This window comes from Somniosus microcephalus, chromosome 14, assembly GCF_052327205.1.
Source record: "Somniosus microcephalus isolate GS21.2 chromosome 14, FLI_Smic_1.0, whole genome shotgun sequence".
Lineage (NCBI taxonomy): Eukaryota > Metazoa > Chordata > Chondrichthyes > Squaliformes > Somniosidae > Somniosus > Somniosus microcephalus.
In genome coordinates, this window is record NC_141000.1 from 17,597,357 (window position 1) to 17,616,012 (window position 18,656).

Consider the following 18,656-nt stretch of genomic DNA (forward strand, 5'->3'; position numbering starts at 1 on the left):
ACCATTATCTGGAATACCACACACCAGTCTGTCTTTTATCAGCGAGTCTGTCAGTCCCCCAAATTCACACGTTTTGCTTCTCTTTCTCAGTTCAGTCACATACTGATCAATAGTCTCTCCCGTTTTCTGTACACATGTGAAAAATCTGTGCCTCTCAAACGTCACGTTATGTTTAGGTATGCAGTAGGCCTCAAACTGTTCCATTATTTTATCCAACTTCATTTTGTCTCCATCAGCAGCGAATGTGAAGTTATTATACACCTCCAGCGCTTCATCGCCCATGACATGTAAGAACACTGACGCTTTCATTTTATCACTTTTCTCGTCAGCTCCAATTGCCGCTAAATACAACTCCAAACGTTGTTTGAACCTCCTCCAATTTTCAGCCACATTACCTGTCAACTGAAGCTTCGCCGGTGGGTGTAATCCTTCCATTTTTCACTTCGTTAGCTATTCTCCAAAGGTAAGTAACGATGTTCTCTTTTGGCTTGCTAATATGTGGAGAGCTGATTTAACTTCAGATTTTTCCTCTTCATCTCTTTCAATCACTTCTGACACCATTTATTGATTTGTATGTGGGTTCAATGACGACGCATTCATGAAAGAGAATGTCTTTTAATCTAAAGTATGTTCAGCTCAGTTAACAGCATTACAGGAGACACCATCTTAGAGATCCATCTAAAACTAAACTAAAACTAAACTGCTTGTCTCTCACATGCCCTCTGCTGGTCAGGCATAAATAATCAAACAGGCAAATACCATCACTATTTGCTGATATCATTACACCACCTGCTTCAGCCAGATCTGCAGCCTCAACTGAGGAGCAGGACGTCTCTGTCGGTGGCAGTGAAGATAACAGTGGCTCTCAACTTTTATGCCACTGGCTCCTTTCAATCTGCTACTGGGGACATTGCCAATATCTCCCAGTTGGCGGTGCATTGCTGCATCCGTCAAGTCACAAATGCCCTCTTTAAAAGGAGGTGAGAGTACATCTCTTACCCCATGACCCCGGACAAGCAGCAAGAGCGCGCAACGGGCTTTGCTAGAATAGCGGGCTTCCCCATGGTGCAGGGTGCCATTGACTGCCCTCATGTGGCTTTGCGGGCGCCGCAAGAGAATGCCGAGGATTTCCGCAACCGAAAGGGCTTCCGTTCCTTGAACGTCCAGTTGGTCTGTGACCACAGACAGCTGATACTCGCTGTCAATGCCCACTTTCCTGGCAGCAGCCACGATGCCTTCATCCTGCGCCAGACTTCTGTGGCAGACCTTTTCGAGGCCCCGCTTCACCCAGGAGGCTGGCTTCTCGGGGACAAGGGCTATCCTCTGTGCACCTGGCTGATGTTCCCGCTCCGTTCACCCAGTACCCCTGCAGAAGAACGATACAACGAGAGCCATCAAGCTACCAGGAACATCGTTGAGCACACAATCGGCATGCTCAAGCAACGGTTCCGCTGTCTGGACCACTCTGGAGGAGTCCTGCAGTACTCGCCTGAGCGAGTCTCCCACTTCGTTGTTGTGTGCTGCATGCTGCATAACCTGGCAATCCTCAGGACCCAGCCAATGCCACCGGGCCTTGGAGCACCAGCGGAGGAGGAGGAGGAGGAGGAGGAGCAGCAGCACCAAGATGGGAGGGAGGCACAAAGTGCAAGGGCCGTCCGTCAAAGGCTTATAGCAAGTCGCTTCTAGGTCCCCTCTGAGGGAATGGCTTCTGCCATTCAAACAACCTGAATGAAACCATCCCGCAACCCCTAAGCCGGTCAAGGCAACAATGAGGGCAAAGAGCAAACATGCACATTTTGAATAAAGACACTTCTTTATTTACCAAACTGTGTATCCTTCCCGCATGACAAAGTAATAGAAAGAAACACACAAGAAAGCAGTTAATCACATAACTGTCTCTCACAACCTGGAGACAATGTCCAAAAGAGTAACAAAAATATGACCACGATCCTCGGCCTTCAATAAAACAATGCAAAACATTTTGCCACACCTTCTACTTTTTGCCCTTCGAGGGTGATCTGCTTCCCTTTCGAAATTGCCCCCTTCCCACCCTGCAGCTCCGCCGCACTGGGACCCCAGTGGCTGCAGCAAGGCTGGGGGAAGGCTGCTGAGTGTCAGAAACTGAGACTGCAGATGCCCTTGAGGGACGGCCTGGACCAGCTCTGGGCCTGGAGGGCCCGGCTGCTGACTGCTCCAACTCTGCATGGGCGGCAGCAGTCTGTCCTACAGGTGGTGGCAACTGCAGTGGAGAAGTGACAGTGCTGGCAGCAGGAATGCTGTCATCCTGAGAGAGGACAGCAACTCCCCGCTTGACCGACACACTGGCACTCCCACGGGGCAGCACTTCAGCATGCAGAGCAATCTGCGGGAGCACAGATTGCTGGCCTGCTGCGGCACGGGGAGGGCCCGGGGAAACCTGTCCGGTCCAGCGAGGGTGGCATCAGTTAGTGCTCGCGTGGCCTCAATCTGCGTCTGCATGAGACCAACCACTGACTGCATTGCAGCACTTAGCATTTGCGTGGCAGACGCCTGTGCTGCACCGAAGTCCTGGACACTCCTTGCCAGTGACTCAATGGATTTGGGCATCCTTGCCATTGCAGCCATGAGCTCAGTGTGCCTTTGCTCCCCCTGGGCACTCATTTCAGCGAGGAGCCGCACCTCATCTGCGCTCACTGTAGCAGGACTGGAGGCCAGACTCTCCCTCCGGGGAGAAGGCCCCCGAGCTTCCCTACCCCCCTCGCATTGCTGCAGGCCGCTGGGTCCTGGAGCTTCACCCTCATCAGACCATTCCCCCCCGCTCCCCTCCAGGGAAGGCGTGTCCCCAGTATGGCCATGGGCTGCCTCGGCAGAGGGTTGCGCTGATGGTCCGGCTTCCTCTTCCTCCTCGCCTTCAGATTCACTCCCAGTGGCAGCTTGAGGGCCCGCCTCCTCACCTGGTGAATCAGCATCTGAAAGCAGGGAGGTACAAGAGTGGCTTTAGTGTGAGGACAGGGTGGCTGCAAGGGAGGCATGAGTGCAGCGATGCACTGATTTGGATCGAAAGGGTCAAAGGATGCTGTTGTGAGGAACAAGTGGAAGGAGAGAGGTCAAAAAGGTGATGACCTTACCATTGCTGGCCAGAACGGGGTCAGCGTCTCCAGTGGCGATGGGGCCAAGCATCCGGCTTGCCTCAGTCCGGTGGATTCGCTACTCCCGATCGGTCAGGGCTTGAAGGTGAGGCCGGCCTGCCCCGGTCCGTTGCTGCTGTCTCCTATTATGCACCAGCTTGCCCTGCAAGAAAAGGATGGGGTCTGAGTAAAGATGCAGCCATGATCTTGTCTGAAATGCCTCCCATGGTCGAATAGCCCTTACTGTGTGCAGCCATGATCTTGGCTGAAATGCCTCCCATGGTCGAATAGCCCTTACTGTGTGCAGCCATGATCTTGGCTGAAATGCCTCCCATGGTCGAATAGCCCTTACTGTGTGCAGCCATGATCTTGGCTGAAATTCCTCCCATGGTCGAATAGCCCTTACTGTGTGCAGCCATGCTCTTGGCTGAAATGCCTCCCATGGTCGAATAGCCCTTACTGTGTGCAGCCATGATCTTGGCTGAAATGCCTCCCATGGTCGAATAGCCCTTACTGTGTGCAGCTATGCTCGTGGCTGAAATGCCTCCCATGGTCGAATAACCCTTACTGTATGCAAAGTGCTGAATGTGCGTGTGAGTTTCCTGAAAGGGCCATAGGTGTTGGAGGAGTGCTGGGCATTGGGGCTTTCAAGACCCTTTGGCCATAAAGTGAGGTCCAGATGGAGGGATGAAGAGGTTTCTGAAAAAGGCACTCACCCTGACGACCCGAGTGAGGTCGTTGAACTTCTTCCTGCATTGCACAGGGGTCCTAGGCACCATGCTGCTGGAAGTCACTCTGTGAGCCACCTCCCTCTAAGCTTTTCAGTACTCGCTGGGCAGAGGCCTCTTGCCACTCTCCGGGTACAGGAGAGATCGCCTGCGCTCCACCTCGCCAACCAGAGCCTCCAAGGCCCCCTTGCTGAAACACTGCGCTCGCTCCCTGGCCCTCTCCATGGTCCTTGGCTGCAGGATTTGGCAACAGGTCTGTCCAGGCCGAGATTCAGGGCTCCGATGCGCAGGGTGCGGCTGCAAATCCAGATCGACCCTCCCCTTTAAGAGCTGACCGGCGCCAGTGTGTCTGTGTGTAATCGCTAACTGACAGCACCTACGCTGCGCCCGCCCTCTGAGTTAGCGCCTCACTCCTCCAGCTTAGCGCCTTAAGAGAGTCGTGCAGCGCCTGATTTAGCGCTGCAATCAGCTCCAGGGGCGAAACAGACCAATTTAGCAGTAGGCGGTGATAATTTGCGCCGGGCGTTAAACTTTACGCCCAGCCGATAAATGCGCCCCAAATGGGGCGATACCGCATTTTTCCCCCTTAGACTTTTTAGAACTATTATTTACTGTGGCCATGTTTGATTTAAACCCTTGACTTCTCTGCCTGCCACTTTTGCTTTTCTCCTTCCTGTCTTTTGCTTCTATCCTTGTTTCCCATTCCTCTGTCTCCCTGCACAAGTTCCCAACCCCCTGCCATTTTAGTTTAAACCCTCCCCAACAGCACTAGCAAACACTCCCCCTAGGACATCGGTCCCGGTCCTGCCCAGGTGCAAATCGTCCAGTTTGTACTGGTCCCACCTCCCCCAGAACCGGTTCCAGTGTCCCAGGAATTTGAATCCCTCCCCCTTGCACCATTCCTCTAGCCACATATTCATCTGAAATATCCTTCTATTTCTACTCTGACTAACACGTGGCACTGGTAGCAATCCTGAGATTACTACCTTTGAGGTCCTATTTTTTAATTTACCTCCTAACTCCCTATATTCAGCTTTTAGGACCTCATCCCATTTTTTACCTATATCATTGGTACCTATATGCACCACGACAACTGGCTGCTCACCCTTCCCCTCCAGAATGCTCTGCAGCCGCTCCGAGACTTCCTTGACCCTTGCACCAGGGAGGCAACATACCATCCTGGAGCCTCGTTTGCAGCCGCAGAAACGCCTATCTATCCCCCTTACAATAGAATCCCCTATTACTATAGCTCTCCCATTCTTTCTCCTCCTGTCCTGTGCAGCCAGGAAGTTGGCTGCTGCTGTCTTCCCCCGATAAGCCATCACACCCAACAATATCCAAAGCGGTATATCTGTTTGAGAGGGGGATGGCCACAGGGGACCCCTGCACTACCTGCCTGCGCCTACTATTCTGCCTGGCGGTCACCCATTCCCTTCCTGCCTGTGCAGCCTTTACCTGCGGTGTGACCAACTCATTAAACGTGATATCCACGACGTCCTCAGCATCGCGAATGCTCCAGTATGTATCCATTCGCAGCTCCAGCGCCGCAATGCGGTCTGCCAGTAGCTGCAGCTGGATATACTTCCCGCACACATGGTCTTCAGGGACACAGGAAGTGTCCCTGATTTCCCACATAGTGCAGGAGGAGCATACCACGGCACTGAGCTGTCCTGCCATGACATACCCTTCAATTAATTAAAATTAACTTAAATCAAATCAATACCACCTATTACACTACAATTAAATGATATACTCAAGGGCCCTTGGTTACTAACACTAGAAACTATAACCACAAAAAAATTAAGACCTTCTAAACTTTATAAACTATGAACCTTAACTGTCAAACTATAGAGTGGTATAAACACTCCCTGGCCGTACTCACCCAATCAGCTGCTTGCTACTGCCTGCGTCACGTTTTGAATCGTGACGTGGCTCTGGAACGCTGCCGCCAGTCTGAGATTGGTAAGAAAGCCCGCGAAAGTGAGTTTAAATACTCACTGGGTCTCCGGTCTCACTGCTCCCGACACCAGCCTCTGCAAAGAAAGCCCGCGAAAGTGAGTTTAAATGCTCACTGGGTCTCCGGTCTCACTGCTCCCGACACCAGCTTCTGCCAAATATCTGAAGAATGAATAATTTAAAAATTAATTGGGAAGATCAGAAGTTACCACAGTAAGTAAGCTACTTATACATGATCTGATTATTAACTTTTTGTACATATGGTTACCTAATGAGAATTAATACAGAAGGATTCAGATCCCCAATGATCTGACCCATATTAAATAATTGAAGAAGTTATTAATGAAGAAATATAACAAAGATCTGGACAGAAGGCAGAACATCCCAATAGCCCTCAGGACCTTTGTGGACACAACTAAAATGATAATCTCCTTGAGAATTAATAGAATTTTTAATATAATTCTAAGCTCCTTAATTATTAATGTTTTCAAAATGAGCAGTTTCTTGTGAGGCAATAAAATACCAAGGATGGTACTTGAGAACGCTTAAATGTGGCGAGAAGGTGGAGATGATGCTTAGTTTCTGCTGGCCATTCTCAGTCCAGTCTCCCACAGTGAGGTGCAAATATAACAGTTAGAGGCCTGGTTCTACTTCTTAAAATCTGCCAAGAGATTAAGAAAACACGGATCCCTAGAGTGAAAAGACCAATATACACTTCAAAGCAGCCCCTTCCAGAGATGAACTTAAAAGGGCAGGTGACCAAGTAGTTGCAAATATGGGATTTTTTGGCATTGGATGACCATTAAGGTAATTAATATAGCATGCTGCAACATCCCGTGAATCTCTACGTTGGCTGTGTGTAATGCGATTTGCTTCCCATATACTGCAGTTTTGCTTAAAAAATCTTGGAGGAGGTGAACTTGCCTGTTTCTGAGCAGATGTGAGCAGTAACAAATCATTTCCTGCAACACTTTACTCGCCCTAATGATAATTAGTCATCAAAGGTAGTTAACACAGTCTCGACTATCTCCTTTAAAATTGAGTTAGATGAATATATATGAAAATGATTGAGGTTTATAGGGATATCGGAATGTGCCTTCAGCTTTCTAGGCCCTAAGCTCTGGAATTCCCTCCCATAACCTCTCCGCCTCTCTACCTCTCTGTGCTCCTTTAAGACGCTCCTGAAAACCTACATCTTTGACTAAGCTTTTGGTCACCTGCCCTAAAATCTCCTCATGTGGCTTGGTGTCAGCTTTTTTGTTTGATAACACTCCTGTGAAAAGCCTTGGGATCTTTTACTACGTTAAAGGCACTATGTAAATGCAAATTGTTGTTCCGGGCACAGATACTCAAACGCTGTATTGAATACAGAAAACCTGATGAAAGGTCATCGACCTGAAACGTTAACTCTGTTTCTCCCTCCACAGATGCTGCCTGGCCTGCTGAGCATTTCCAGCATTTTCTGTTTTTTTTTAGATTTCCACCATCCGCAGTATTTTACTTTTGCTACTATATTGAATACTGTGGCCCAAGTCCAGTTGAGATTATCAGAATGTCACCCGGTCAGGGTTCACTTATCAGGGTCAAGGTTGGTTATCTTTAGGTGTACAGGAGAAGTTTGAGTTTTCTCCTCTTAGAAGATACATCTATGGTTAATTAGTTCCCTTGGTAGATGGAATTCACAGCCAGTTGGAAGGAATGGTCCAAATAAATGTCCCTGTTTTTATGCTTGCGTTCCTATGATAATTGGAAGAGATCTTAATCAAAACTGGACACAAACTCTGGCCATGTTCTGGAAGCTGTTTGTAACAAGTAACTATAGTTCCAAATGTAAATTTTATAGTACTTTTAATTGTGTACTCTAAGGAAAGGACTGTATATTTTATGCATTTGTGTAACAAATCATGGGTCATTTCTAATCAGAAATGTTAGTCTTTATTTAAATTGGGATTTCGCGCAGAGTATAACAAAAGTTAGACTTGTTACATGTTGCTTCGAACTATTCAATTTCTTCTACAGTATTTCCTGTGTTATGTGGAAAGTCTTGTGAGTAGATTTTGACCTTTGGGCGGCCTACCAGCTGCCTGTTCCAGCGGTGAAGAGTTGTCAGGAGAACCTGGGTGCAGTGCCACAAACATTTCAATGATCTCAGTAGATCATAAAACGTTAGTACTCAACCTCTTCCTGCTGTGCCTCTCATCACATCCCCATCACTCTGCCTTCCCTATCCTACTCCTGCACATCCTGCACTCACACCAACTTACCTTGCACCTCCACCCATCCCTCTCTATCTATATTATCACATCCTCATCTCACTAGCCACACTACACACTCACCCTCATCCTAGTGTAATCATACCAACTAACAACACACGAGGGTAGGCACATGGGTGTTTTACCCAATGTTCATTTAAAGTTTCAGTTAATGTGGTGTCAAACATTGAAATCTTTATTTTCAACACATTGCATTCATGGACAGATTTGTGTGCACCTTTGGAAGGTACCTAGTGAGTTGCAGTGAATGGTGAGACATAACGGTACCCCTCGCAATGGTGACGAGTGTGAAAGGAATGGCTTGGGCATTGTAGAGATGCTTTATGTTGTTGGTATGGGGTGGTGCCAATCTGGTACATCATGTGGCAGCCAGGGTGTACAGTGTCAAGTTAAGTAAATCTGGTCATGGTCCCTGGCCTCCCGGGCAGCAGTGTGGTCAAGTGCTGATGCCCTGTGTCCTATGCAGCATCAGTTGATTGCGGAGAAGGTTGTTGTTGTTGTTGGTGCTGCTGGTGTGCCTGGTGTTGCTGGTGTTGGGGCTGATCATGGTGGGATTCTGAGGACCAAGGTGAGAGAGTTTCAAGGGCGCCCATGCTGATGGAATAGATAGCAGGTGAAATAGAGATGACAGAAGCGATCTCTCAATGGTGGGAGAGGTAATAAGGTCAGACTGGATGGAGACTTGTGTAAAGACTTGGAGCATTCTGAATCCGTAGTGGAAATGCAGTATAGAGAAGCTCGTGGTTAAGGGAACATTTCTCAATCAGCTGGGAGCTTTGACTTGACATTTGAAGCTGTCAACTCATCAGCTGATTCAATGGCCACTGACCTCCCGCCTCAGCTTCACAGAGGAGGGGGTCGATTTTGTGGAACCTGTCGGGAAGAAGGCGGGACTTCCCTTTTCGGGTTTTTGACCCGCCTACTTCGACATCCGGCCAATCCGCGCGATTTTCCCTTGATTGACCTTGTTAAGCCCGCCCAGCAGGCTCAGCAGGCCAATTAAGGGCCACCCGACAACAGGTGACGTCACAGACTGCAATTTCATCTGTCAAGATTTCTTGACAGATGAAATATCAGTGTTTCACAGCTGTTTGAAGCTGTCAAACACTGACAGTCTGATTTCTAAGATGAGTCCTTCTGCGCAGACTCATTTAGAAATCTCAGCAGCATTAAAGCTGAAGGCTGTCACTTTTGACAGATCGCAGCCGTTCAGCTTTCAGTTCCGGCTGAGTGATGCGCTCCCGACAGCTACAGGAAGAAAGGCTGTTAAGGTAAGTACAGGTAAGTAAAAGTTCTTTACACACTTTAGACACACCAAACACACTTACCTTTGCACTCATGCACCCATCACTCACCTGAGCGCCGACATCGCGACCCCTCCAACTCATTCAATCCGACGGCCCGCCTCGCTAACCTGGCGTGGTTTGGAGACGTCGGGAAACCCACACGAAACCCCTCAAAATGGGGATTAGGCTAAAAACTGCCTGTTAACTACCTGTTAACAGGCAGTTAATTGGCACTAATCCCTTCCCGTCTGGTTTCGGCGGGTCCCAGAGTGGGGCGGGTACCCGCCGCCCCTGAAACTTATGTGGGGCGGGGTTTTGGGCGGGATGGTGTCGGGACCCCCAAAGTCGGGATTTTCCTCCCCCACATGCCTGAAACCCCGCCTGACGGCTCCCCGAAAATCTAGCCCGAGGTCTAGGCACGGCGGGAAACTGGTGGACGACCTGTCAAATTCAAAAAGCTGGGAAAATAACCATTGTTAAGTGGCTGTAAACAAGTCAGTAATGATTTTAATTGCCTCCCCGCCGCTGTGTGTCGGGTCTGCTCAGCGCTGACATGGGTAAAGGCGTGTGGCGGCGGGTTCACAGCGGGGTCCCGAACCGCTGGGGAGAAAAAACACTTTCCCACCCGACCCACCATCGATCGCGCCCGCTGACCCTCGGCTAAATCCAGCCCAACGTTTCAGGTCGATGACCTTTCATCAGAACAATAGAATAATTCAGAGGTAGCTACAACAACAACAACAACAACGTGCATTTATACAGCGCCTTTAACGTAGTAAAACGTCCCAAGGTGCTTCACAGGAGTATTATAAGAAAAAAAAATCTGACACCGAGCCATATAAGGAGGAATTAGGGCAGGTGACCAAAAGCTTGGTCAAAGAGGCAGGTTCTGAGGAGCGTCTTAAAGGAGGAAAGAGAGGTAGCGAGACGGAGAGGTTGAGGCAGGGAATTCCAGAGCTTGGGACCCAGGCAACAGAAGGCATGGCCGCCAAAGGTTGAGCGATTATAATCAATACATTTTCCATTCCTAAAGTTGCCTGTGAATTTCAGAGCAGGTCCACAATGGGAGATATTAGTGTATTCCATTTTATCCATTCAGCACTCACAGGATATGGTGCCAAGGGATATTAAGGATGAGGATATAATGAAAGGCTAAGAGCATTGATTTGCTTGACCTTGAGTACTGATTCCAAAGCCGCGTAACCTGGGCCTATCAGGACACATCCTGAAAAGATTTTTCCTGCTTCTGGTGATTTTCTGGAAAAATAAATCGCACCATTCAGCATACGGCCTTGGATGTGGATTTCAGTTGGTGAGCTGCAATGAAATACAGAAATTAACCTTTGTTCGTAATCTTTATTCTTTACAGGAAGCCTTTCTGCACTCCTCAGATCAAAGTGGGGTCCATTGAAAGATAACGTGTCTACCATTGTGTTTTACACCAGACAGATACTGGAGGGCCTACGATACCTTCATGAGAACCAGATTGTGCACAGAGATATCAAGGTGACTTGATTTGAGATGGCATGAGAAAGTGTCACTCTGAGTTCAAATGGGACTGACGAGATAATAATTAAGTCAAAGATAGAACTGACTGGGCAAAAGATGGGTCATCGGGGATATTACATTCTAGCATGCTTGAAATGTCCTTCAGAGATGCACATGCCCCAAGCTAAGCTATTTTGAAGGCACCAGAATATAAACAGATAAACAGTATTGTTCTCATTATAACATCACCAACACAACAGTCTTAGATAATCCAACTGTTTTAAGTAAGAAATGAGATCCTGTATAAAGTCTTACTCTGTATATATTTTATTTAATTTCCATAAAAGATTTAAAAGAAATTTATTTCTGCCGTACGTACCATTTTTATATGGAAGGTGCATAGAGTTGATTGGCTTAAGATGGTTGCTTAGCAATTGATCTCGTAGTAGAATTCTGGAATTCTCTGCCCCAAAGGCAGTGGATGCTGGGGGACAATTGGAGCTTTCAAGACTCGGGTCAAATAGTTTTTTGTTAGGTAAGGGATCAAGGTGATATGGAGCTAAGGTGGGCAAATGAAGTTGAGGTACAGGTCAGCCATCACGTGACTGAATGGTGGAGCAGGCTTGAAGGGCTGAATGGCCTACTCCTTTTCCTATGTTGCTATGATCTTAATATCTGATACTTAAATATCATTGATCATTTCTTTTGCACAGGACTGCAATAAAAGAGTATCTAATTCCCCTTTGGCTCGTAAACTGGCTACCAGGTCCTCCCTTATTTTCTTCAGATTATTTTTGTCATTGTGAAGATCTTTTTAATTTCAGGGAGACAACGTTCTTGTAAACACGTACAGTGGCGTGGTGAAGATCTCAGACTTTGGAACGTCCAAACAGTTGGCAGGAGTGAACCTTTGCACTGAAACGTTTGCTGGTAAGGGGACAGACCCGAAGGGCTTATATTCTTAGGCCTCAAAATTCTGGGCGATGGAGAGGTTTCCGGGTTTCTGGCTTGTTCCATTTACATCCCAAATTCCAGTCTTTGGGAGGAGTGGACGAATAATCCGCCCCCTTCCCCGGCATGTCTGGAAAATTCCTAGGCCAGTCTAGCTATATGCCTTTGTTCGGTCTAACGGGACTGTTGCGAGCCGAATGCTGGCATGAGTTCCATTCAGGGCCTAATAAAGGTCCCAAGGGAAGAAGTAACTCCACAGAAATGTATGAGATTCACCAATTTCATTACTAAGATCATTTCCAAAGCAAATATAAAAATGGTTGAAGCCATAGTTAATTTACCATATTGCCAACTCATGATAGTCCTGCCAGACTAGTGTTTGCTGACTATAATGGTGTTTTTCCCCTTATCCTACATCAGGTGGCACAGGTGGATGCTCTGCTCCCAGGCACCACCAATGCAAACCCTGAAGAAGTGGCTGAAAGATCCATGACAGTAGCCTGGAAACAACTAGCCCAACACTTCTTTGCCACTTTCTTTTTGGGGAAGCATATAATCTCTACCTTTCAGCTGTGGCTCAGTGGTAGCAATCTCACCTTTGAGTCAGAAAGTTAAAAAGTGTGTAAAAGCCCCGCTCCAGGGATTTGAGCACAAAAATCTAGGCTGACACTCCCACTTCAGTACTGAGGGAGTGCTGCACTGTTTGGATGAAACGTTAAACCAAGGCCCTGTCTGCTCTCTCAGGTGGACATAAAAGATCCCATGGCGGTATTTAGAAGAAGGAGTTCTCCCCAGTGTCTTGGCCAATATTTATCCCTCAATCACCATTAGTGAAACAAATGATCTGGTCATTATCACATTGCTGTTTGTGGGAGCTTGCTGTGAGCAAATTGGCTGCCATGTTTCCTATATTACAACAGTGACTACACTTCAAAAGTACTTAATTGACTGTAAAGTGCTTTGGGATGTCCAGAGATCATGAAAAGTGCAATAGAAATACAACTTTTTCTTTATTTCAATCCTTCAGGAAGGTAAATGGGATTGGGGGTAAGGTACTGTCTTGGATAGAGAACTGGATGGCAGACAGGAAGGAAAGAGTTGGAATAAACGGGTCTATTTCCGAGTGGCAGGCAGTGACTAGTGGGGTACCGCAGGGATTGGTGCTAGGACCCCAGCTATTCACAATCTATATAAATGATCTAGACGAGGGGAACTAGATGTAATATCTCCAAGTTTGCAGATGACACAAAGCTGGGTGGGCGTGTGTGCTGTGAGGAGGATGCAGAGAAACTCCAGTACGATTTGGACAGCTTGGGTGATTGGGCAGGTGCATGGCAAATGCAATATAATGTGGATAAATGCGAGGTTATCCACTTCGGTGACAAAAACAGGAAGACAGATTATTATCTAAATGACAATAGATTGGGAAAAGGGGAAGTGCAACGAGACCGGGGTGTCCTTGTGCACCAGTCGCTGAAGGTAAGCATGCAGGTGCAGCAAGCGGTTAAGAAGGCAAATGATATGTTGGCCTTCATAGCAAGAGGATTTGAGTACAGGAGCAAGGATGTCTTGCTGCAGTTGTACAGGGCCTTGGTGAGACCACACCGTAAGTATTGTGTGCAGTTTTGGTCGCCTTATCTGAGGAAGGATGTTCTTGCCATGGAGAGAGTGCAGCGAAGATTCACCAGACTGATACCTGGGATGGCAGGAATGACATATGAGGAGAGATTGGGTCGATTAGGCTTATATTCGCTAGAGTTTAGAAGAATGAGAGGGGATCTCATTGAAACTTATAAAATTCTAACAGGACTAGACAGACTAGATGTAGGAAGGATGTTCCTGATGGCGGGGGAGTCGAGAACCAGGGGTCACAGTCTAAGGATAAGGGGTAAGCCATTTAGGACTGAGATGAGGAGGAATTTCTTCAGCCAGAGAGTGGTGAACCTGTGGAATTGTCTGCCACACAGGGCAGTTGAGGCCAATTCATTAAATATATTCAAGAAGGAGTTGGATATATTTCTTAAGGCTAAAGGGATCAAGGGATATGGGGAGAAAGCAGGGACAGGGTACTGAATTTGGATGATCAGCCATGATATCATTAAATGGCGGAGCAGGCTCGAGGGGCCGAATGGCCTACTCCTGCTCCTATCTTCTATGTTTCTATGGCTTAGAAATTCGGGCGCCGGAAATACCGCCCCGGAAGGAGTTGCGAGCGCCAGCCGGATATTCAGTTTGAGCGCCCCAAACGGAAGTGCGGCGCTACTCGAGGCGCCCGCATCGATCTTGGGGCGCTGCAACTGAAGTTCGCAGCGCAACGTGTCGCAGCGCCACACGCTGCGGCACGGCGCGCTGCGGTACTGCAGGCCTTCCTCCCCTTCTTAAAGGGGAGGGGCCTGCTGCAGCGCGATCTAAGATTCTAAGATCGCGAGTGCTGGCAAAAGATCCCGGCACCGAGGAGAAGTGCCGGGCTCTTGGGAGACAGCCAGCACAACGCGGGGTGGGGGGGCGGTCTCAGGAGGCCGGGGATGGCTGCGCGAAGAGGTGCTGGCAGGCGGCCAGCAAAAAAATGGTCGCCCCGCACCTCAGCGCCTCTACCGCTGCAGGTAGGCCCCCCTGAACCGGTCGCAAATTGCGACCGGCGTTATAGCAGGTGGCGCTACCAAATTTCGCGATCGGGGTGGTAGCGGGGCGCTGCGCACACCGATGACGTCATCGGTGGCGGCGCAGTGCTAACGGCTAGCACCGCCATTAGCGCCCCGCTAAATTTCACGGGAGGCGTGGCCAGTGGCGCTAAACCCACTAAGTGGCCTCTTTGGGCGCTAACTGGTGACGTAGCCCACCGAATTTCTAGGCCTATATTTCTATGTAAAGCCTCTTTAATAGTGTCAATCACAACTGGAATCAAAGGGCCGATTTTCTGCTTTGGAACTCACAGCATATTGGCAAATTGCACACATCAGCAATAAGCTTCTATCCATTAAAACTAATGGTGGAAAATCACCAGCTCGAGTGCGCAAGTTCTCAACGTGTAACATCAAAGCAGAAAACTTCCTGTTGTGTTTCAGTAGAGCTCAAATGATATAACATCTGTCTGTGGAATGGCGAGCAATTGCTTTGAACATTTTAATATATTTTGAAGTGATCCTCGTGACTCCACAAAAGAACTACGGGCCACTGCTGGTCCACCCTTGCTCCTCTCCTGATGCCTCTTACCCCCCCCCCCCCCGGACTTAGCTGTGGGCCTCGGCGCAGGGCAAAATTGGAAAGGCCCCAAGAAGCGAGCTACCTTGTGGCGCCTGAATGGCGATGGCAGCTCACCCTAATTATTATGATGAGGCCCAAGGACGCCAATGGAAATAGAAATCAGGCGAGATGTAAAACAGACTGCCGACTCACTATCACCTGTTTTCCACTAGTACCCAAAGTCAAGATCTACCTTCCCCCTCTCTGTTTACAGCTTATTTAAAATTTAAATTTGTTCTCAGTTTAGTTGTATTATTATTATATATCAAGTGCATTCTGGTTATTTAATTTATTTCTTCACCTTTTCTGTTTATTTTCATCTTTTTCTCACAATCAACCACGGAAGGTGGGGGTGATAATCCATCCCCAGTTTTCTGACTGTCTCTCAAGCTGGTGATTTGCCTGGTAATTTTCCCTTCTTCCCCCCTAGAGCTGCCCCCTGCTTGCCACCGTCAACGCTAAACCTACCCTAAAACATTGCATTTCGAAGACGAGCAGGGGAGTTCTCCTCATGTCCTGGCCAATGTTTATCCCTCAATCAACATAACAAAAACAGATTATCTGGTCATTATCACATTGCTGTTTATGGGAGCTTGTTGTGCACAAATTGGCTGCCGCGTTTCCCACATTACAACAGTGACCACACTTCAAAAGTACTTCATTGGCTGTAAAGCGCTTTGGGACGTTCGGTGGTCGTGAAAGGCGCTATAGAAATACCAGTCTTTCTTTTTTCTTTAGTATTCTACAACTTCTAAAATGAGACAAAAGAATTTGTATATGATTGACTATGGAGCTTTTTTTTCTTAATTTGCTTCTTTGTCTAATTCAAACCACCTTTAGGAACATTACAATATATGGCTCCTGAGATTATAGACAAGGGTCCTCGAGGCTATGGTGCCCCAGCTGATATTTGGTCTTTGGGCTGTACTGTTATTGAAATGGCAACAGGGAAGCCACCATTCTATGAATTAGGGGAGCCCCAAGTAGCCATGTTTAAGGTAAGATTGCTCTCAATTCTCTCTTTGCTGTTACAAAGCACACCCTTATTGCTAAAGGATCACATGTATTTCTATCTCAAACCTTAGTATGAAAAGGGAAAACTGGGTAGAGTTTAATAATAAACAATGGCCATATTTCCGTGAAGTCAGTAACAAAAACTTGAAATGAAAAACAGGATGATTTAGGTTCAATAAAGTTTTCTATATCTTCTATTATGTCCATATCCCCACCTTTAAAGTGTAGTACAGATAGTGTGATTAATGAGGGGTGATTGTACCTGAATGTGACACTCTCCTTGAAGGCTTGTTCTGTTTTGATGATTACCTGTTTAGCTAAGATGGGCTTCTTCAACAGGTCGGAATGTTTAAAATCCATCCCGAAATCCCAGAATCTATGCCGGCAGACGCAAAGTCCTTTATTCTTCGTTGCTTTGAGCCTGATCCCTGTAAGCGAGCCGTGGCTGCGGAGCTGCTCAAAGACCCCTTCCTCAGGAAGACTAATAGGGGCAAGAAGAATAAAATTGCCTTCAAGCACAGTGGTGAGACATGTACAAATAGTCAAAGATCCAGTGTCCTTTGGAGAAGGCAATACTGTGTTTATATAATTAAATAGGGGCTTCCACATAATATATAGACTGGGCACAAGCAACGTCAGTTTATCCATCCATGCTGCAGGTATAGAGCCTTGCCCACTGGCAGCACATGTTGAAAATTCGAGCACGCATTGCCTCTGATTTTCTGACCATAATAGTTGGAAAAAAGTGGGCAGCACACGTTCAGATTTCCTATAGGCAATCCTAGCAGGTGAAATGTCCCACTGGCAATGAGGGCTTGTAAAGTACAAGGTACCACACGGGAGATTACTAGAGAAGATTATGATGCATGGAACTAGGTGGAGGATAGCAAACTGGATTAAAAATTGGTTAGAAGAAAGCAGAGAGTAGGATTTAAGGGCAGTTTTTCAGAGGGGTTAGAGTTAGATAGCAGTGTTTCATAGGGTTCCGTTTTGGGGCCACATGTTCACTGTGTACATCAATGATTGGGATATAGGCCGAGAGGGAGTGGCCTTGAAATTTACAGATGATATCAAAATAGGGAGTACAGTTAATTCTTTAGAAGACCAAAGGGATATTGATAAAATGGGAGAATGGGCATAAAAATGGCAGATGGAATTTAATGTCAGTAAGTGTGAGGTGATGCATTTTGGTTAGAAAAGAACAGTAGTAATTATACTCTGAATGGAAGCAGGCTTGGTGCTGTGGAAGAGCGTAAGGATTTGGGAGTACAGGTTCACAGGACAGTAAAGGCAGAACCGCGGGTTGATAAGGCCGTAAAAACAAAAGGCCAATGGAATTCTCGATTTTATCACGAGGTATGTAATATAAAAGTCAAGAGGTTACGATGAGTCTATAGTAAGACCTCAGTTAGTGCACTGTGTGCAGTATTAATCTCCACACTATGTGAAGGATATTAAGGCTATAGAGAGGGCAGAATGCAGATTTGTTCAGATGCTGCCTGATATTAGGAAATACAAGTACAGGTAGACTATCCTTTATCCGAACTTCCGAAAACCGAAAACCTCTAAAAACCGAAAGTTTTTTCGTTCAGCGTAAGTCGTGCGCACGACCCCGACCCCCGCCGACCCCCACCCCCGACCCCCCGCCGACCCCCCAGCCGACGCCGACCCCCGCCGACCCCAACCCCCGACCCCCCGCCGACCCCCCCGCCGACCCTGACCTCCGCCGACCCCCACCCCCGACCCCCCACCGACCCCCCCACCGACGCCGACCCCCGCCGACCCCCACCCCCGACCCCCCGCCGACCCCGACCCCCGCTGACCCCCCGCCGACCCCCCCGCCGACCCCGACCCCCCGCCAACCCCCACCCCCGACAAATTTCCCAGTCTTATAAAATACCTTCTGAAATCCGAAATTTTCCGAAAACCGAAACACGGCTGGTCCCGAGGTTTTCGGATAAAGGATAGTCTACCTGTACAAAGAAATCGGGTATTTTTGTCATTAAAACAACGTAGGTCACGAGGCGACATGATAGAAGTGTTAAAATTATGAAAGGATGGGACAGAGTAGATAGAATCTAATAGTTGAGGTGTAAAGTGGACGCATTTACTCACCTAGTTTTAAAAGCTTGTGCTACCTCCCATTTTGCTCTACTGATTGGAAAGAGCAGATAGATACCACCCCAATGGTTCAGTGGCAAATGTGCCTAAATGGTGTTGAACTAAACCATACCGATGTGGAAAGCCCCTGGTTCAGTCCCTTTCTGTACTGAGGTAGCTGATCTCAGCCAGGGCCACGTCCTTGAGTTGCAGAAGGAAAAGTTTGATCAGGGTTCCTACTCCTCACCATGACCCTGTGACCCCTGGTAGGAGTACGCATTTGTGGATGTTGGATGACTGCAAGGACCAGGCTTGGCTGTGAAGCCTCGTCCATAGTTGGCAGTTGCTATGCAGGCTCACACCTGATACTTTTCCACTCGATCAAGGCTCTGCTATCCACGGAACCCTACTCTAACACGAATTCCTGATTTGAGGAAGAGTATGGGAAGGAAATCATTCACCAGCTTTTTTCAAATCAGATGAAAGTGGAATAGGAATACTGATGGCAAT

General features: G+C 47.7%; 1 protein-coding gene across 3 annotated transcripts in view; it reads left to right on the plus strand.

Annotated features, from left to right (window-relative positions):
• The window catches only part of map3k15 (mitogen-activated protein kinase kinase kinase 15), a 272,382-nt gene that overhangs the window by 216,427 nt on the left and 37,299 nt on the right, over positions 1-18,656 (plus strand). For all 3 annotated transcript variants that reach the window (XM_086006303.1, XM_086006302.1, XM_086006304.1), the window contains 4 exons: positions 10,720-10,856; positions 11,663-11,768; positions 15,873-16,030; positions 16,386-16,569. In XM_086006303.1, coding sequence (XP_085862429.1) covers positions 10,720-10,856; positions 11,663-11,768; positions 15,873-16,030; positions 16,386-16,569 — 585 coding nt within the window. The remainder of the gene's footprint in view (positions 1-10,719; positions 10,857-11,662; positions 11,769-15,872; positions 16,031-16,385; positions 16,570-18,656) is intronic.